The sequence below is a fragment of the Sebastes umbrosus genome, chromosome 16, assembly GCF_015220745.1.
Source record: "Sebastes umbrosus isolate fSebUmb1 chromosome 16, fSebUmb1.pri, whole genome shotgun sequence".
NCBI lineage: Eukaryota > Metazoa > Chordata > Actinopteri > Perciformes > Sebastidae > Sebastes > Sebastes umbrosus.
Window position 1 is genome coordinate 18,946,730 of NC_051284.1, and position 18,531 is coordinate 18,965,260.

General features: G+C 41.0%; 1 protein-coding gene across 2 annotated transcripts in view; it reads left to right on the forward strand.

Annotated features, from left to right (window-relative positions):
• si:ch1073-358c10.1 (mitochondrial peptide methionine sulfoxide reductase) overlaps window positions 1-17,840 on the forward strand; it is a 43,299-nt gene extending 25,459 nt beyond the window's left edge. For both annotated transcript variants that reach the window (XM_037746568.1, XM_037746570.1), the window contains exons 5-6: window positions 2,758-2,864; window positions 16,707-17,840. In XM_037746568.1, coding sequence (XP_037602496.1) covers window positions 2,758-2,864; window positions 16,707-16,880 — 281 coding nt within the window. In that variant the 3' untranslated portion in view covers window positions 16,881-17,840. The remainder of the gene's footprint in view (window positions 1-2,757; window positions 2,865-16,706) is intronic.
• The last annotated feature ends 691 nt before the right edge of the window (window positions 17,841-18,531 follow it).

Below are 18,531 nucleotides of genomic sequence, written 5' to 3' on the forward strand. Positions count from 1 at the left end.
TTGCCAACAACAAGGAAAGGTGCGGACCTTACATGAACCCCGGGGAGCTCAACCAGTTTGAGTTGTTCCTCTTATCGCTCGCGCTTGCCGTACGGTTGGGCCAGCCCACTCCAGTCCTCTTGAGCTTGGTGTTGGTTCCAGTTTCATTTAGGTTAACAAATTGCAGACAATTAAAAATCTAAATAATTCAGGATTTGAGGGTTATCATTCATGGTCTATCATGGTCTCAACGAGGAGTTGCGGCTAGCAGGCCACTCTCTTCTCTCCTTCCTCTACTGGCATCTGACTTCTGACAGGCCCTTATTAGATAAGGCCCTCCTTGTTGAAGCTTGGCAACCGATCAAAAATGACAAGTGACAACCTCGGACCATGACAGTCGTGAGCATGTTGGCATTTAGCGCCCAAGACCCTCTGTGCTTAAATAGAGCCTCGTTGAGCCATCCATCATGGATGTAGACTCTTAGTCTTGTTTATATTCTAGTTCAGATCTGTTGACAGGAGGGAAAAACAAAAGACAGAGATTGTGTTGAGGTGTTTGGCTGTAAACTACTTAATGTATCTGCAAAGAGGAAGGTACACATTCTCTCTTTGTTTTTCCTAAAAGTGTCTTTCACTTTAAGGTGATATACAGGTACCCAATAGCTTTACTCAGGACTGCTATAAAAAATGTGCTTATGTAAAATTCATTGTATTTTTGATAGAGAAGATATTAAATGGAATAACCTCTGAACAGATTGTTCAACAGGGTAACCTCCACAACACATTGTTTTATCATATTTGAACATCTCAAGCATTTAATATTGTTGAGGAAATTTCCGGTGAAGCAAATTCTCCGAGGCATTCAATGTGTGTCGGAGAGAGGGCGACGTCTGCTTGTCTCCTCGGATTTGAATGAAGGCCAGATGAATACTTATAGCCATTATATCTGAACAGACTGTGTCACAGATAGATTGTGACACTCTATGATGTAAAGTAGCATTTATTCTAAAGATATGCAGATGACTTTGTCAGGGAGATGCCAGCATCCCGTGGCTCCGGCTTGTCAGCACATTCAGGGAAAATCTGTTTTGTCCCACAATATAAATAGAAAACAACATGTAGCGATATTAATAGGTGTCACTTACAGTATGTTTGACAAGCTTATATGGGCAACAGACCTTATCTCCTCCTAAGAAAATCCTATAGGGAGGAGCACTACAAATGTGTCAGGAGAACACTTTGGCATGGCAGTGGCCACATCTGATTGGTTAATGCTTTTCGTAGAGGTCGACGAACAGTGGATTTTTAAAGGCCGAGCTGGAAAAAGCCAATAGCCGATCACCTATATCTTCTTTACTTCTGCAGCAAAAGCTAGTCGGCTACTGTTGTATACGCCGTCTTTAATAAATCGAATTTTTGCGAGAAGAGAATATCCTGAAGTGTGATTTGGTGGATTATGTTGTTGGAATATGTTCTATTTATTTACACTGGCCGATGCGTTGTTCTGTGGCTTATAACTGGCCAGGATTACTTCTGTTGCTCATCCCGTTACATTGTTAAATGCCACTCTTATAAACCATTAATGTTGCATATTTCCACGGAAAGGAGGGTCCTAAAATGTGTCATTTAATTTCATGAATGAATAGTTGCGTGGCTGGATTATTTTGAAGAGAAAATGCCAAATTGGTACAGCAAGCAAGTTAAAGTAACAGTGAATGATTTCTTTTCTTCCCTGTCTGCCTGTCTTGTATCTGGGACAAAGAGCTAATAGTGTTGCGTTACATATTAGAGAGAGAACTTTTTTACCCCCTCTACCTTGACTTTGTGTGTGGAGCCTCCATGCAAAGCAGTGTTGTACGTCCCTGTTTGACTGGTGCCGGCTGTGCAGCCATCGGCCACTATCGGAGCCCATTCCGCCGATAACAATGGTCTTTACAGTGATCTCTCGGCGCCGATCAAACAATATGCATCTAGTTTTTTGTTGTTTTCCTCATCTGTCATCATGTAATCTAAGCTTCAAAAGCACATAAACACAGTAATACTGTTACATGACAAAGACGAGCAGAATCAGCTCCTTCATTGTTCTAGCCTGTGATATATATATATACCACTGATCTTCGGCGATCACTGAACAATAAGCAAAGTTTGATCAACTGTTGCTGTCTGCATGCTGAAAGGCAAGTCTGTAAAAGCCTTGATAAAGAACACACACACATGCCACTCTCCCCAGCCCATAACAGGAGGCCAAAGATTGAGAGAGACAAGGATTTAGAGGGATAGATGAAGAAAAGAATGGCACTCTTCAGTAAAGAGAAGAAACAAAGGCTGAGTGGGAGAGAGGGTAAGAGATTAAGACAGACAGAAGCCTGCCATGGAGCGGTCCACGGGTGCCAGAGCTGCTCAGGATTGTAGCCTCTGAAAAGCATAATAAAGATGGCAGCTGTTTGGCCTCCTAATCAAGGTACACTAGGCCTGGGCCTCCTCCAAACACACTGATGTAAAGCTGATGAAAATTTTGACATAGCCACATAGATGACAAAGAAGAAGAAAACACACCCACCTACATGAGTCCATACATCTACACACCGCAGGCCTCCCTAATGAAAGCCCAAATCTGCTGTGATCTTTGAATTCGTTTGGCTTCATGAATTCAAGATGCAGGATGATGACATGAAAACCTCTTACATGCAAATGGCATTGTGTTGGTGGTGATTGTGGCACTTGTGCTTATTTGTGGGGTGTCTTATTTTCCCCTTTTGTGTGTGTGTTTTTACGCAGGTATGAAGCAGCAGAATGACCATGGCACTCAGTATCGCTCAGCCATTTACGTATCCAACCCTGCTCAACAGGAGCTCGTTTTGAAGAGCAAAGTGGCCTTCCAGCAGGTATAATACCCACACACACATCACAAAGTTTCATTATGACACTACACTCGAGCGTGGTGTTGCATATAACCAAACCATGTGTGAAGTAAGGTACAGCATCTGTTGAAAAAGTTTGAATAATGGTTAAATTACTTATTGATTTAATATTATTACTAACTAAATTAATTAAACTATTTGTATTATTGTTAATTGAAAATTTTGTAATTTGCTCTTCAGTGGTGAGGTGTAACCAGGTAGCAATCTCCGGGTCTGAAAAGTGAAGCCAATGCGGAAGTGGCTTAAACTTGCATTCTTTCTAACAGCCAGCAGGGGGCGACTCCTCTGGTTGCAAAAAGAAGTCTGATTGTATAGAAGTCTTTGAGAAAATGACCCTACTTCTCACTTGATTTATTACCTCAGTACACATTGTAAACATGAGTTTATTAGTGATGGGAATCACCACAGGCTCCACGATATGATATTATCACGATACTTAAGTCACGATACAATCTTTTTTGCAATATGCAGAGTATTGCGCTAAGATATATTGCAATTTCTTACCTTTTTTCAACTGCAAATTATGCACTTTGTCAACATCTGTTTTATCTAATAAGATGCAGTCTTCACTCTGTTCATCTCAGAGTTTTCATTCACATATCTTGAGGTCAGAGGTCAAGGGACCTCTTTTTAAAATGGCTTGCCAGTTTTTCCTCACCAAAATTTAGCATAACATTTGAGCGTTATTTATGTTCTTCCCGCCAAGATAACATGACATGGTACCAATCGATTTCTTAGGTTTTCTAGTTTCATATACCAGTGTCTTTACTCTGGCTTTAAGACTGAGCCCGCTACAACCTCTGAAAGACAGAAAAGCCCGCCTGCAGGCCGGTAGATTGTTAAGAGGTTAATAGTTTCTATTAAAAAAATATATACTGGAGGTCTGTGTATCAATACAATATTTCCACGCAAAACTACTATGCTGTATTGATTTTTTTCCCCCATCCCTAGAGTTTATGATCTCAATCGTTAGTTTTAAGTCTTCTTCAATACAGCATGATGTTCATTTAGTAAATTATGGTGCCATATAGAGTAAAATAGACAATGAAGTAAGGTATGCTTTAGGGCGTGGCTGCCTTATGATTGACAGGCCGCTTCCACGGCGTTGTCTGGTCTGGGTGTTGTCTGTGTTATTGTCTTACAATTTTATCCCTTTCACAGTGTGTTTTCACTTCATGAAAGTTAATTGTAACATTTTGGTCGCCTTAAAATGTCTTTTTCAGCATTCGGTTGTACTTAGCTCCACCCTCTCGTGTCACTTCTAGTTCTAAAAAGCCAAGAAGGCGATGGCCAAAATGCCGAACTCGGGGGTTCAAAATGGTAGTCCACAAACCAGTGGATGACGTCACAGTGACTATGTCTACTTCTTATATACAGTCTGTGGGTGCAACATAAGACACATTGCCCCAACTTCACACATTACACAGGTCTACAGTTGTGCCGTAACTTTCAATAGTAGATGTTTGTGTTTTGCATTATGTCGGTAACAAAATGAGAATGATCAGAATGAGCAAAACATCATTTTGCAGTTAATGCAGGGCTGAGCTGTAGTTTGGAGTTGACCCAGTTATTTGAATAAGAATCAAAAGCCAGTCTCTGGAGTGGTGACCTCTTAGAGTTTGATGCTGTTTAGTCAAGCAAAGCCACCTCTGTTAAGTTGATCTCCATCTACATCCAATTGGTGACACCCCCTTTCTTGAACTGAAAGAGAGGAAGAGGGTCGATAGGTCATCAAAACTAATTTCTAAAGCTCGTCCTTTCAATGGCACACGCGTCCCCCTTTTGTTCTTTCGTCCATCTGTCCATCCATCCATCCGTCCATTAGTCCACCTATCCGTTGATCCCTGCTTCACTTCTGGTTTGTTTGTTTCCCCCCCTCTCTAAATGGTATTCATGGACAAGCTGGCCGGGGGGCAGAGGGGAGCAAATTATGATCGTCATGGTTACTTAGGGGTCCCGGGGTCAGCAGTCACGGGCCACAGGGCTGTTAATGTTTCCATGGCGACAACCTCCCAACCTTGGCCTTGGGCTGGGGTCAGAGGTGAAAGAGGAGTGGCAGCTGAGACCAGGAAGGTTGGTGAATAGGGGGAAAAGAAAAAGAGGGAGGCAATCAGATCAGAGGGCCATGACTGACTGACAGGCTATCAACTGACGGTGACCCCACACACACACACACAAACACACAAACACAGCACCCAGGTTTATAAGCCATGCAGCATCGCAGTCTTTACAAACATAAAACCACAACAGGAGTGGAGGAGTTTTAATGTGTGTGAATTAAAGACTTCATATACGCATCGCCTAAAGCTTGATGGGAAATGTAGGGCCAAAGCATATTCATTCATTTTGAGTTATAAAGCTCATTCTTGACCTTGGAAACAGCAGTTGACAAAATAGTCTCACCTCAAGTCTGCTGTTCTGGAGCTTTTAGTCATATCACAGAAGTTTGCCTCGTTCTCACTGAATTGTTCAAACTTCCTTTTTTTTCTGAGCACTATTACAACTTCTCATCCATGTTGTCTTGAAAGTTGAGTTTCAAAGTAGGGCTGCAACTAACGATTATTTTTATTGTCAATTAATCTCTCAGTTATATTCTTGATTAATCGATTAGTTGTTTGGTCTGTAAAATGTCAGAAAATGGTGATCAGTGTTTCCCAAAGCCCAAGATGACGTCCTCAAATGTCTGGTATTGTCCACAACTCAAAGATATTCAGTTTACTGTCATAGAGGAGTAAATAAACCGGAAAATATTCACATTTAAGACGCTAGAATCCGAGAATTTTGACTTTTTTTTCTTAAAAATTACTCAAACCAATTAATCGATTATCAAAATAGTTGCCGATTAATTTAATGATAACTAATTGATTAATTGATGCAGCTCTATTTCGAAGTTGTTTCTTTACCTTGGAATCTATATCTAATAATGTGTTGTAATATGATATTGTTATAATTGTTAATTATTAAATGTTGATATAATAATCATTTCATGAACTTTGAAACTCAAAGTCCATAAAATCCCCTAAAAGAAATCAAGCAAACACCGTCTGCTGATGAAGATTATGTGTTGTGGCCAAAAGCTCCAGAACAGACCATAGAAGGCCCCAGAATAAAAATAGAAACAATAGTAGTAACAAAATCCATTTGAATACATGCTGTCATTTTTTCATTAGCTCATCAATGATATTTAAGCTGGTACACTTTTTCTTGTATCTATTGATTCATGCAGTATACAAACATATGCTGTGTGTTGAAAACATTTGAATATTCAAGCAAAGCCTCCCCAAAAAATTCAAATTTCGTCACAATATTTTCTTTTGAGAAATTGACAAAAAAGTCCTAGAATATCTACCACTGACACCTTCATTTATTCACTTTGTAGCCTAAGTTTTTCTGAAAAATAGCAATATACATCACGTGTACATATACACCATAAGCTTGTGAATAAACTGTGTGAAAACCAAGCAGAAACAGCCATGGGTTCAATGGGTTCACAGGGGTTGCAGCGCAAAAAAAAGGCTATTATACCAAGCAGTATCTTCTTGTCAGCTCCATGCCAAGGAAAGGCTGAGAACCTTAACCCAGTTTACAGCAGACACTCCAAAAAAAAACACCCGTTTACGAACATCCAGAGCAGAAACAGCACTCCGACTCTTCCCTCCTTCCCTCTCGTTCTCCCCTTCCCTCTCGCCACCGACGCTGCTGACACCACCGATCTGTCAACCACTTCAGTGGCACCCCGGTTTCATGTGAGGGCCACTGGGACACATATCTTCTCAAAGCAGCTGACAACGCTCTGAACCAAAATGGCAGCTTCCTGCCCTGAAATGGTTGCCTTGCCGCATTGATGCTGAATCTCAAGAACGCCCTGGCTTGAAAATGGCATCTCTACAGAGGAAGGGCTTGCTCTGTGTGTCTGTGTGTGTGCACGCGCAAGGTTGTGTGTGTGTGTGTGTTTTATCCTAAAAGGCCAATGCTCCGTTATCGGGTAGAAGTGAGTGCATGTTCGGTAGAGTGACAAGAGCGAGTGGGTGGAGGCGATCCAAGACGATCGGAGATAAGACAGGCATCACAAAACTCCAGATTCCACCCCACTGCCAGCCCATGACTCACACACACTCGCATGTACGTACAGGCACACACGGAGACATACATTTGGCACATTCACGCAGAGCCCAATGAATAATTAACCCATACGAAGAGTCTCTTCTGCAGGGCTTTCAGTTTCTTAACTTCAGCATTGGGGGGGTTGGGGAGGGTTGGGGGGTGAGGGAGAGTGAGGCAGAAAAGCTTGTTTAAGCGCGAGAGCAGAGAGGGGGAGGAGAGGGAGGAGGAAGGGGAGAGGAGAAGGGGGTTCTCTATAATGAAATTTGAAATTTGCAGAACATCAAAGGCTTCTGTAGCCAAGCCGCTGTGGCAGCAGAGCAGAGAGGAGGAGTGCATCTCTTTCTCTCCCTCTGTCTCCCCCGTCTCTCTCTCTCTCTCTTTCTCGCTATCCCTCCCTCTCTGCTAAAATGTGTCTCCCCAGAGCTGGGTGAGGGGGGGTGAGAGAGAAGGGATGGGAAGAGTTGATTAGGAGGAGAGTGTGGGGCGGTGGTGGGGGTGGGGGTGGGTTAGAGATGGGTTAGGGTTTGGAGAGAGAAATGGAGGAACGAACGGGGGTTCTATATATGTGTATATATATATATATATGTGTGTGTGTGTGAGAGAGATGAGTGTGTGCATGTATGAACAATAGGTTTTATCAAGCCAGCTTGAATATTGCGTGTGTGTGTTGGGCCTTGGAGGGGTGAGTGTGCCCTCTGATAAGGCATCCTAACTTAATGAGCTTGAAAGGGGGGGAAGCAGGAGGAGGGGTGCACAGGGGTTCAGATGATGGCTGGAAAAAAAGAAGGGGGATCGTTCGGGGCTAGAAGTCTCGAGGAGGAGCCCGGGGGTTGTTAAAATCGGGGCACAGCATCAGCAGGTTTCGTAATCGGGCTTCAAGTCACACAAGCTCGCGTGTCTCATTTTGGAAAGTCTTCAAAAAGTCAGATTTACGCTTCCAGCTATTCCCCAGCTCCCGCATTTTTACACTCTGTCTGTGTACTTTTACATGAAAATCTGTTTGCCGCGCGCCCGAACGGATCGATCGCAACGAGACCGTCTAACCACGAGGCAGTATTGGCTAACGTATAACCGTTTAATAGAAAACTGTAAGAGATGTATTGTTCACAAATAACTTTTTAATTGCCAGAAGGTGAATGCATCCCTCAGTGAGAGGATGTTGAGATATAACACTGCAGCTGAAATCGCTTCTGCGTTTTTCAGTCTTCAGATGTTGAGCTACTTGTTGTCTGCCCTGGGAAAAAAAAAAAACACAACAACAAAAAAACAACGTAGGAGCTCGCAACCGCCTCGCTTCCGAGACTGAAGTGTGTGCATCCTCTCACCCTCTCAAAATGTAGGAGCGCTCGCTGAAGATTAGAGCCCAGCTAAAATGGATGCCTGACCCGTGTTGAGGAAGAGAAAGAGAGATGAACAGAGCAGGGCAGAGGAAAAAAAAACCTCTTCATCCTCTGTGTAGACGGACGCACACATCCTTTCAGCTCACACACACGCAGTGATGTACGTGAATGTTTTACATATATGACATCTTATAGGAACAAGAAGCGTGATGTACTGCTCTTTCATTATCTTCTCTCTCTTTCAGACTATTTTTTCACCACCTCTACCACTACAGTCTGTTTTCATTCTGTCAGCCTCTGGATAATCTCCCGTGCTCTCCTCCTTTACTTCCCTGCGTGTCTCTGCACCATCTCTGTGTCTCTTTCTCTCCCCGTCTGTCTTCCTCCTCCGTCCTCTCTTCCATCACTCCCCGCTCCGTCTCTCTCCCCGAGGTCATCGAGGGCAAGCGTGGTGCCGCGGACTAGTCGATAAGTATCATGTCAGCCTACTTCATGTGTTTTCAGGCAGAGCCACAGCGTTGTACCGCGGCGCAGCTTCGCTTTTCGGCAGTACTCGGAGTGTATTTACATTTTTAAGATGTTGAAGGGGCTTTTGGTGCTCCAGCGTGCAGGTGTGCAGCCGCAGTGAACGTTACATCGGGTTTAGGTCGTTGCGAATGAGATCAAGAGTTTTGAAGTAACGTACAAAACATTTGTTGTCTTTACACTCTGAAAATGACATAAATAAGTACATTTAAGTACAACTTAGAGGTACTTGGTCTTTACTGAAGAATTTTTATTTAAGATCATCTTTTTACTCTTATTCAATATTTCAATAATTTACATACAAAACACGATCAGCCTATGAAATATTATAAAATATTAGATGCAGAAAATTAGCTTCATCTAGACCAGCTACAACTTTAAATGCTGCTTACACAGTAATGCATCAACCTTGATATTCCCATGATAAATCAGTAACATAACACCTTTACAGGCATCATTTGATTCCCTAATGAGTCATTTTGTACCTCTTCTTAAGTAAAATTATGGATGTAGGACTTAATGCTTGTGATTTATCATTTTTACATCGAGGCTTTGCTATTTTGCTTGCAATAAAAGATTTCAATACTTCTTCCACCGCTGCTAAATTATTATATTTACATTGTAAACCTTTTAAAACATGCTTTGGCGCTACTGTACTTAAAGTAATGCCAATAAAGCAAATTTTAATTTGACTGAGATGAGGACACCTAGAAAAATTATTAAAATGATAGGGGAGAGGAGTCGGGGGAAATGGGAAAACGCACCAGTAACGGGAGTGGACTATGGGATGATTACATAAATCACCGAATTGAGGTCATATCCCTCTTCAAATGTCTTCACCATGAGTCATCGGGTGTCACAAACTCTATGTCAATGCGCGTCTCTTCCCCACCACTCTGCAGCCGTAGGCCTTCCGAGGGGAAAAAAAAAAAAAAAAAAAAACGGAGAGAGACAAGACAGTAGGGGTAGGACGAGAGGAGAGAGTACATTTTCCTCCTCCTCTTGCTCCTCCACCTCCACCTCCACCCTCTCTCGGGGTGTCACGTCCTATTTGTGTCCCGAGGCCGTCTCTCTGGCGATGGTGATGGCGAGAGGGGGCTCTCTCGCTTGGCTGGAGAGCAGGGAGGACTTGGTAGCACGAAGCGGTGGTCGGTGCTCACATGGGAGAGAGAGAGAGAGAGAGAGAGAGAGAAAGAGAGAGAGATGCACCCGTTCAGCCATGCCTTTGACAGGGGAGTCTTTCCGACAGGCGTGAAGAAAGGAAGGGCTGACTGGGCTGAGTGAGCTCAAGACACACACACACACACGCACAAACAGGTTTTTGTCACTTAGGAGGACATTGCATTGACTTACATTCATTCCTTGGCGATTTAACCATAAGCAGTACACGCCTAATCCCAACCGTAACCCTAACCGTAACCAAAAACCAAGACTTAACCCCGAAATGTAAAGGTTTTCTGCCATAATGTGGCTTTGTGACGTGATTTGTGTCCCCACGGTTGTACAAATATACACAACATACATCCTGTATTCATGTTTCAATCCTCACACACTCGCACGCATAAACAAATGCATACACGAATGCAGATTTCCCTCCTTCTATATAGCCATCATTTAACCGTCATCATCATCAAAATGCTCAACTTGAGGATCTCGTTTCCTCTTCCTGTCTACAATTTTCCTCTCCTCCATCTTTGGCGGTTTCTACACTCCACATCCTTCCCTCCATTCCTCTGCTGCTGCTGCTGCAGTGAGAGAGAGAGAGAGAGAAAGAGAGAGAGAGAGCGAGCGCGCGAAGCCACATAAGGTTATACACAGTGGCGTGACGCCATGCATTCTGATTTATAGATCTAAAATGGCCGCCGTGTTGTGACTGCTGTAGAGGGCTGGATGGAGAGCGAGGGAGTCGTGCGGGGGCGTCGGGGCGGGGGTGTACGTTCGCTCGGAATAGCAGACCTTTTTCTTGGACATTGTGTTCTCCTCACATGATGCGTCTTCTGCCCCGGAGGGTTTCGCTACTACAGTGGTTTGGTGATGATGACTGATTAATTAGGCCACGATGTACAAAGCTGCCACGCTCGTGTCCGGCTGGTTTACTACGATGCTGTTGGATATAGGCAGGGAAATAATGGGTTCCTCTGTGTCAGGCTTTCCACACAGTGTGTAGGTAGATACGTCCGTGCTTGTGATGTGAGGTTGGTGTTCTGGTTGCAGTCTGGTTTTGTGGACGTTGGGTCCTTCCTGCAGGGAGATTAGAGCCCTCACATTGTAGCGGCAGCCGCTGAGGACTTAGAGGTCAGCCGCTGCCTCAGCCTCTCTGTGGGGCGCAGAGCTTTGATTTACTGACTCCACTGCATCACCTCCAGCACACACACACACACACACAAACACACACACGTACAGCTAGTACCACACTGCCTCCATGTGGACAAAATTACACACTACCCTGCTGCCCTTCACTGACATTATTATTCCCTTATAGAAATTAGTGGTGATACTTTTTTTTATTATTTAAAAGCCTTCCTCTTAACGTGCACAATTCCAGGTGTCCAAGTTGTTCTGTCCTGGCCAAAATAATAATTTCCATACTTTAATTCAGCCCAGTTACAGCTTAAGTCACACATGTACTGTAGCACATTTCAGTGCGTAAAAGGTTAGTCCATTAATTGGAAAAATAATCTCCAACAATTTTGTTGATGGATTAATCAATGAAGTCATTTATCAAGCAAAAATGCCAGACAAATGTGAGGAACATATGGTAGGCAGTTCTCACTATTTTATAATATTTTTATAGACTAATTCACTGCTTCCCAACCCGGGGGTCCCGACACCCACAAGGGGTCGCCAAAGCTTCACAAGGGGTCACAAGGCCTTCTTGATTTTAAGTGGTGTAAGACAACTTTTAAAAAATATATATATATATATATACAGTGCCGTGAAAAAGTGATAAGTGATTTCTTGATTGAACAGTGATTGGCTAGTGAAATTGAACTCAGCTTTCCAAAACATGTGGTTGATCACAGTTAATTCATGATTTAACAAGGGGGGGCAATTACTTTTTCACATAGGGCCAGGTAGGTTTGGATATCTTTTTTCCCCTAATAAATGAAATCATCATTTAAAAACTGCATTTTCTGTTTACTTGGGTTATCTTTGTGTAATATTAAAATTTGTTTGATGATCTGAAACATTTAAGTGTGACAAATATGCAAAACAATAAGAAATCAGGAAGGGGGCAAATACTTTTTCACAGCACTGTATACAGTTGGCCTATATCTCAGCATTTCAGTCATTTCAGTGAAGAAAACTAAATGAAATTGTTATTTTTAAAGAATTATTATTTAAGATTTTAACTTAAGAATTAGAAAAGTACTGGCCATCAGGGAGAAGAAAACACAGATTTTGTCAAAAAAGAAGCCTATTAAATATGAATGGTTGTTAAAAATAAAATAAAAAATCCTAATAAAGACAAAGAATTGTATTAAAAGTTTCTAATAATATCAGGAAAACCCATCTGTAATGTAATATTCACAGGAAATAAGCTGCTCAAAATTCATCCCAATAACTTCCTGTAGTTATTGCGTTCACTAATCGGGACTAATTGTACGGTTTATCAGTTGTTCTATACTGTTATTGTTATGCATTGAATATAATATGAAATATCCATAAAATATCACTTAGTCAGGGGCCGTTAGTTTACTCGATGATAGACAAAGTGTCCCTTAATGTAAAAGGTTGGGACCCACTGGACTAATTGACAATAATCAACTCCAATCCATTAAAAATGACCGGTAGATTAATAGATAATGAAAATGATCATTAGTTGCAGCCCAAGATGTTTGACCAACAGTTGAGATTTAAAGAATGGGAAGGGTCAGAGGTAATTATTCACAGGTGGGCAACAAATTAAAGTAAAAGCCTGAATAAATGATGGGGAATCATAACAAATGCAGATGCTCCCATAAAGGCCATAAGGGGTCACTGAATGGTTTGATGAGTATGAAAGTGGTGTGAATAATATACTCAGGTCTTTCATTCATCAGATCTCAACACAGGTAAACACCAATGGGAGTTTCTGGAGGCTCGTCGTGTTGATCCAATCCGTTACAAAGACAGTTTCTTTCCTCTAAAATGTCAAACAATATATGTAGTTTTTCCTTAAAGCTTCATTAATTCATTTTTTTGTGCCACTTTCTGAAAGCATAACAACCTGTAAACACAACAGTGACTTGTTATCAGTCTATTAAATTGAGAACATGTTAGCAAAGCAGCAGACACAGAACATTTGGATTAATTAGGAGTCATGTTTCCTGGCCAGCTGGCAAATGTAAGTCCTATATTTACACTCCTTTGAAGGAAAAAATTGACTTTTTAGACGCTAACTGTTCCACTGTCTTCAACAACTTTGTCCGTCTGCCATCTGGTGCTGGGCAGGTAGCATGCAGTGGGTTTATCAGAGCTTTTCACTGAAAATAGCTGCCTGCTGCTGCTGGAAACAAGGTTAATGAGAGCAGCGACAGTGAACCAGAACGGTGACATTGCGGTCCATAAAACCAAAACAATGAGCTAAAACCTGCACAGCAGGATTGCAAAGTTGGGTGATAACTCCGTGGGTTCCTCACTACACGCAACACATTTTGCATCACACACCATTAGAGCCATTGAATATATAATAATATTCATAAATGCTGCTTCAAACAACTGACAACTCCATACTGGAACATGTGCTGTCTCACAAGCACTGCATTGCCGTGCCCGAGGATACCAATGAAAGCTGTCTTTCACTATATTCCTGCAGAAATATGACCGTTTTGAACATAGACTGTATGTATGTATGTATATAGATGGACGACGCGTCTCCACTTCCTCCCACTGTACAAAAGTGAAGCCAAAATATCCCAGATACGGGAGCTGGCATCTTGAGACTTTGATGTCATATGGATCCAGAGTCTCTGCCGTAGTGATCGGGGCGGTGGAGCCGTGTTATTGAGGTCCCGCCCACACACCTGCCCGAGCCAATTACAAGCCAAGCACGGCTGCAGCCTGTTAGCTTGAGCCACCTAGCCGCTACGTTAGCAACACGGTAGCTGTTTGACTAGAAAGACCCAACAACTAACCATAATATCTCTATAACTACATTCATGATCAAATTGACACATGTTCTATTATAAAGACTGGTGACGGTTATGGAAAGTTAAAGCTACATCTCCTCTCTCGTACAATTCCCGAGCCTCCGGCTGCGACTACTTCACTCGGACCAGCTGTCAATCATGACGTCTCACCCCCTTTTTATAGCATCAAATAATTAATTAAAACCAAACTTATAAACATACATCAGCGTGATGAGAACTACTTAAAATTAAATTAACCATCTTTGGAAAAAATATATTTGACGTGCACTTTTTAGTTTGGCCAATCTGCTAACATGGAGGAGGCAGGATTTATGACCTATACTGCAGCCAGCCACCAGGGGGCAATTGAGATGTTTTGGCTTCACTTTTGGGGAGCTGTCATGTCGTCCATCTGTATATACAGTCTATGGTTTTGAACACGAAGAGCATTACAGTTCAACAATGCAAATGTTGATTTTGAGAAGCTTTAAGAAGACTTTTTGATACCCTGCCTTGAAAACTTGGAATCTATCATAACCTCCAGGAAGCTGACCACATCCTCCGCCTTAACAGACAAATTTAAAGATGTATCACCTTAAGAAGAATCCTTAAATTCTCCAACAGTATCCATGACAGTATCACGCAGGGAGACGGGACGTATGCAGAAGCTGATAAGAACAGGTTGAGCCAGGATTGGATACATTCAGCTCCTGTTTCATGGTGCTTGCTGCCAGTTGACGCCCCCATAAAGCAAAGCTCCTCCGTGCTGCACACGGTTCTGAGGTGTAGCGCGCTACATGCAAGCTACTTGTTGCCCTCAGTCGCTCCCAGTGCACCTCGAACTTGTTGTTTTGTCAGCTCTCAGGAGCACTGATCTAGAGAGGACTGAGTGCTTGTATTATCAGATAGAGAAAACCACTCAGCTCAGCAGGTATTTGATATATCCGTCAGTGGTGTTTAGTGTGTGTGTGTGTGCTTGTACGTGTGTCTATGTGAGCGAGTGTGCTCTTTGTAGTGTGTTTGAAGCCTTTTCTCAAGGTGTTTAGAAAAGTGTAAGTATGAAAGTGTCTTAAGGAGTTCTCAAAGAGAGCGGATACTCTTTGATGCTTTGTCCCACAGAGAGAGCCACAGAGGCGAAGCTGCACCACTGAAAGAAAAAAGATGCTCCTTTCTTCTGTCACTCAATCACTACGCCCCGCTTTCTAGCCGAGGAGCAAAAAACTCTTTACTGTATTAGTGAGAGGTATTGAAAGTTCACATCCAATACACTACAGAATAAAACAACCATTTAAAGAGGCGTGTTCATTTTTGGGGAAGTTGCTGAAAACGGAGAAAGTACTGAAGTATGTCATGATGGAAACGGGCTACATGGAGACGCTGCATACTAGGAATTAGGGGTGTAAGAAAAACATTTGTATTTGTAAAACAAGTATTGCGATATTAGGTTTTGTGATACTGTATCGATTCTAAAAAACAATGTTGATTTTTAATTAATAGTTTAGTTAGACAGTGGCTCAGATTGCACGAAAAGTAGCGCTATGATGTTTGATGTTACAGGGACTGTGATAAATGCAAATACAGATCCCATTGTTCTGATTGCACGAAAAAAGTAAACTTCTTTTACTCACATTTTATGCATATGGTGGTGCAACCCGGTCTCACGGGAAGGCGTATAAATAGCACGACATTACACGGACATTGTCATTTGTACGAAGAAAAGTTAGGTTCAGGCAAGAAAACCACACGTTACGGTAAGGGAAAATGTCATGGGTCGGCTTAAAATAAGTAAACTAAGTAAAACACGTATGGAAACAACGTTACACAACTACAGAAAACACGTCACAAACGTCAATAAAAAACATGTGTCAGTCACGTGACAAACGTCACTGACGTAACCTACAAAACAAAACAGTCCAGTGTTATTTGGACCCATCCACCTCCCTACCTGCCCACCATAATTAGTATTTCTCGCTTTTTATACTACATCACTACATCACGTGGAAATCAAGAAAGGCATACTTATTGGACACTAAACGCCTTTTGCATTATCGTGGCATTTATACGCCTTTTCGTGCGAACAGGCCGGATGGTGTTCTTTATACTAAGAGAGTGTTTCCTAAAATTTGATTTAAAAAAATGCAATATATCACCTTGCTTACAGTATCGCAATATATACCAATGTATTGAATCGTAACACCTGTATCATGATACGTATCGTATCGGCAGATTCTTGCCAGTACACAGCCAACTATGAATGTTTCCCTCACAGATAGGCACTGCTGTTGATCAAGGAGGCAAGTAGATCGGCATCTCCAAATTTGATTTAAATCTAACCTCATAATCTTTGTCATTTCACCCTCGGTATGATATGCATAGAAAAATAGGTTTAAAAGTGTTTGATCAGTGAAGATTTGAACTACCTAAATTATGCATCCTCCATTATCCTTGTTTTGGAGTTATACGATACCAGTCATCCCTGCGGAAACATTGGTATAACTGTCTTTTATAAAAAGTTTCTATTTTAATGTATGTATTGTTTGTGTTGTTGTTGTTTTTTTGGACTTCGAGTCTGTCAATAAAGATTAACTAACTAACTATGCAGTTTATTTGAAATGCATTCTGCAGGCCCTCTGACATTTAATTTTTCTGCTGCTCGTCTTTACTTGTGGAATAACTGTAACCGTACAGTAACTATTGTGGGTTATGTTTGTGATTTATCCTTATAGGAGCTGGATAAAAAAGACTTCGGTCCCATCACCACAGAGATCCGGGAGGGCCAGACGTTCTTCTACGCCGAGGACTATCACCAGCAGTACCTGAAGAAGGTACCTAAAGGCTACTGTGGCCTCAAAGGCACCGGAGTCTCGTGTCCCATCGGAGGCGGGAAGGATGAACTGTGAATCACAGTTGATCCTTTCTCACCACACATCCCTCACAGACTGTGAGAAAAGGATGAGGATTTATGAATGGTGTTATTTCGTCATTTATTGTCCTTTTATCTTGCCTTTTTCTGGCCTTTTTAAAAATATTTGATACACTGGTTAAATATATGCACTTCCAGTGTACGTATTAGCACTTACAAACATAATAACATATTACAGGGTTCCCACGCGTCCTGAAAAACCTAGAAAACAGGTGACCAATTTTCCAGTCATTGAAAACATATGGAAAATGAGAAAAAATCATGCGTGTCCTGGCAAATTACTTCAACATTCTCCTATTTTCCTTTAGCTGATAATTAACTGCAATGTAGGGTATCTATCAGACCTACCTAAAACGGATAACGTTGCCATCTGAATGTTATGTTCAGGATCATATTAACGTTCAAATGGTGGTTTAGAGAGATTTTTTTGAATAGGCTACACTTGGTGTCATGTCACATGCAGGTTGGATGACAACAGTAACGTTCCCAACTTGTTATAAACGTTTGAATACTGTTAAATTTGTTAACATGTTTGGTTCATTTGCTAAAGGTGACGTGTTATTTCTAAGCATGTAAGAGATTATTTCATAGATAACTTATAGCCATTGACTGCACATCTTTTAAATCAGTCTTCCGCATAGAGGAGTATATTAGTGTATGGTGTCATTCGTGCTAGATCATCACTGGAAATGTCCTGGAAAAGTCCTGGAAAATGATCTTTAGAAATGAGTGGGAACCGTGATATCAATAAGCTTGCAAATACTTTATTAATACTCTGGGAATTTTTCAATCAAAGTTTCAATATATGTTTTTGCTGTCTGTCAGCTCTGGAGAAAGAATCAGAATCAGCTTTATTGGCTAAGTGTGTGTACACATGAAAATAATTTGACTCCAGTTTGTCGTTGCTCTCAATGTAAACAGAAATAGACATACAGCTCAAAACAAAGACGACAAGCTGGACAATGATAAAACATTTAATTACTATGTACATGCTGTATATAAATATATATAAAAAAGTATATATATATAAAAACAATGAAATTTGTAAACTATAAGACAACTTTCTCTGTATATGTATGGAGGACCGCAAGAGTCGTGGAGATAGTATTTCATTAATTTCTTACTAATTGTACAATACAAATAGGAATTAATAAATTTGTTTATTAATCTATAAATAAATAGACTAAATTAGAAAGTCATTTATTTTTTGGCATTTTAATGCACAATAAAAAGAGGTATTATATAATAATTTACAAATGAAATATTAATTCAATATTAAAAAAGGAATTTACAAAAACAACTTTAAAAAATCAATAAGTGTCTTTTAAAAATGCATGAATTAATTCATAAATACATTTATTTTATTTTTAACACTTACATTGTTACATGTGTTTTATACATTTACAATTTTTTTACATTTATTTAAACATCTTGTATTGTGCATTTAATTATGAATTAATTAAATCTTTGATTACTATATCTGTGACACCTGTGGTCCTCCATATATACAGTAGCACTTAAAATATAAAAAGCAATTCAAAGTGCTTTGCATAAAAAACAAAATGCATTGCAGTATTTAAAAGACAAAGAGAAGGAAAATGAAATTGAAGTTGTAGTGCAGCTGTAGC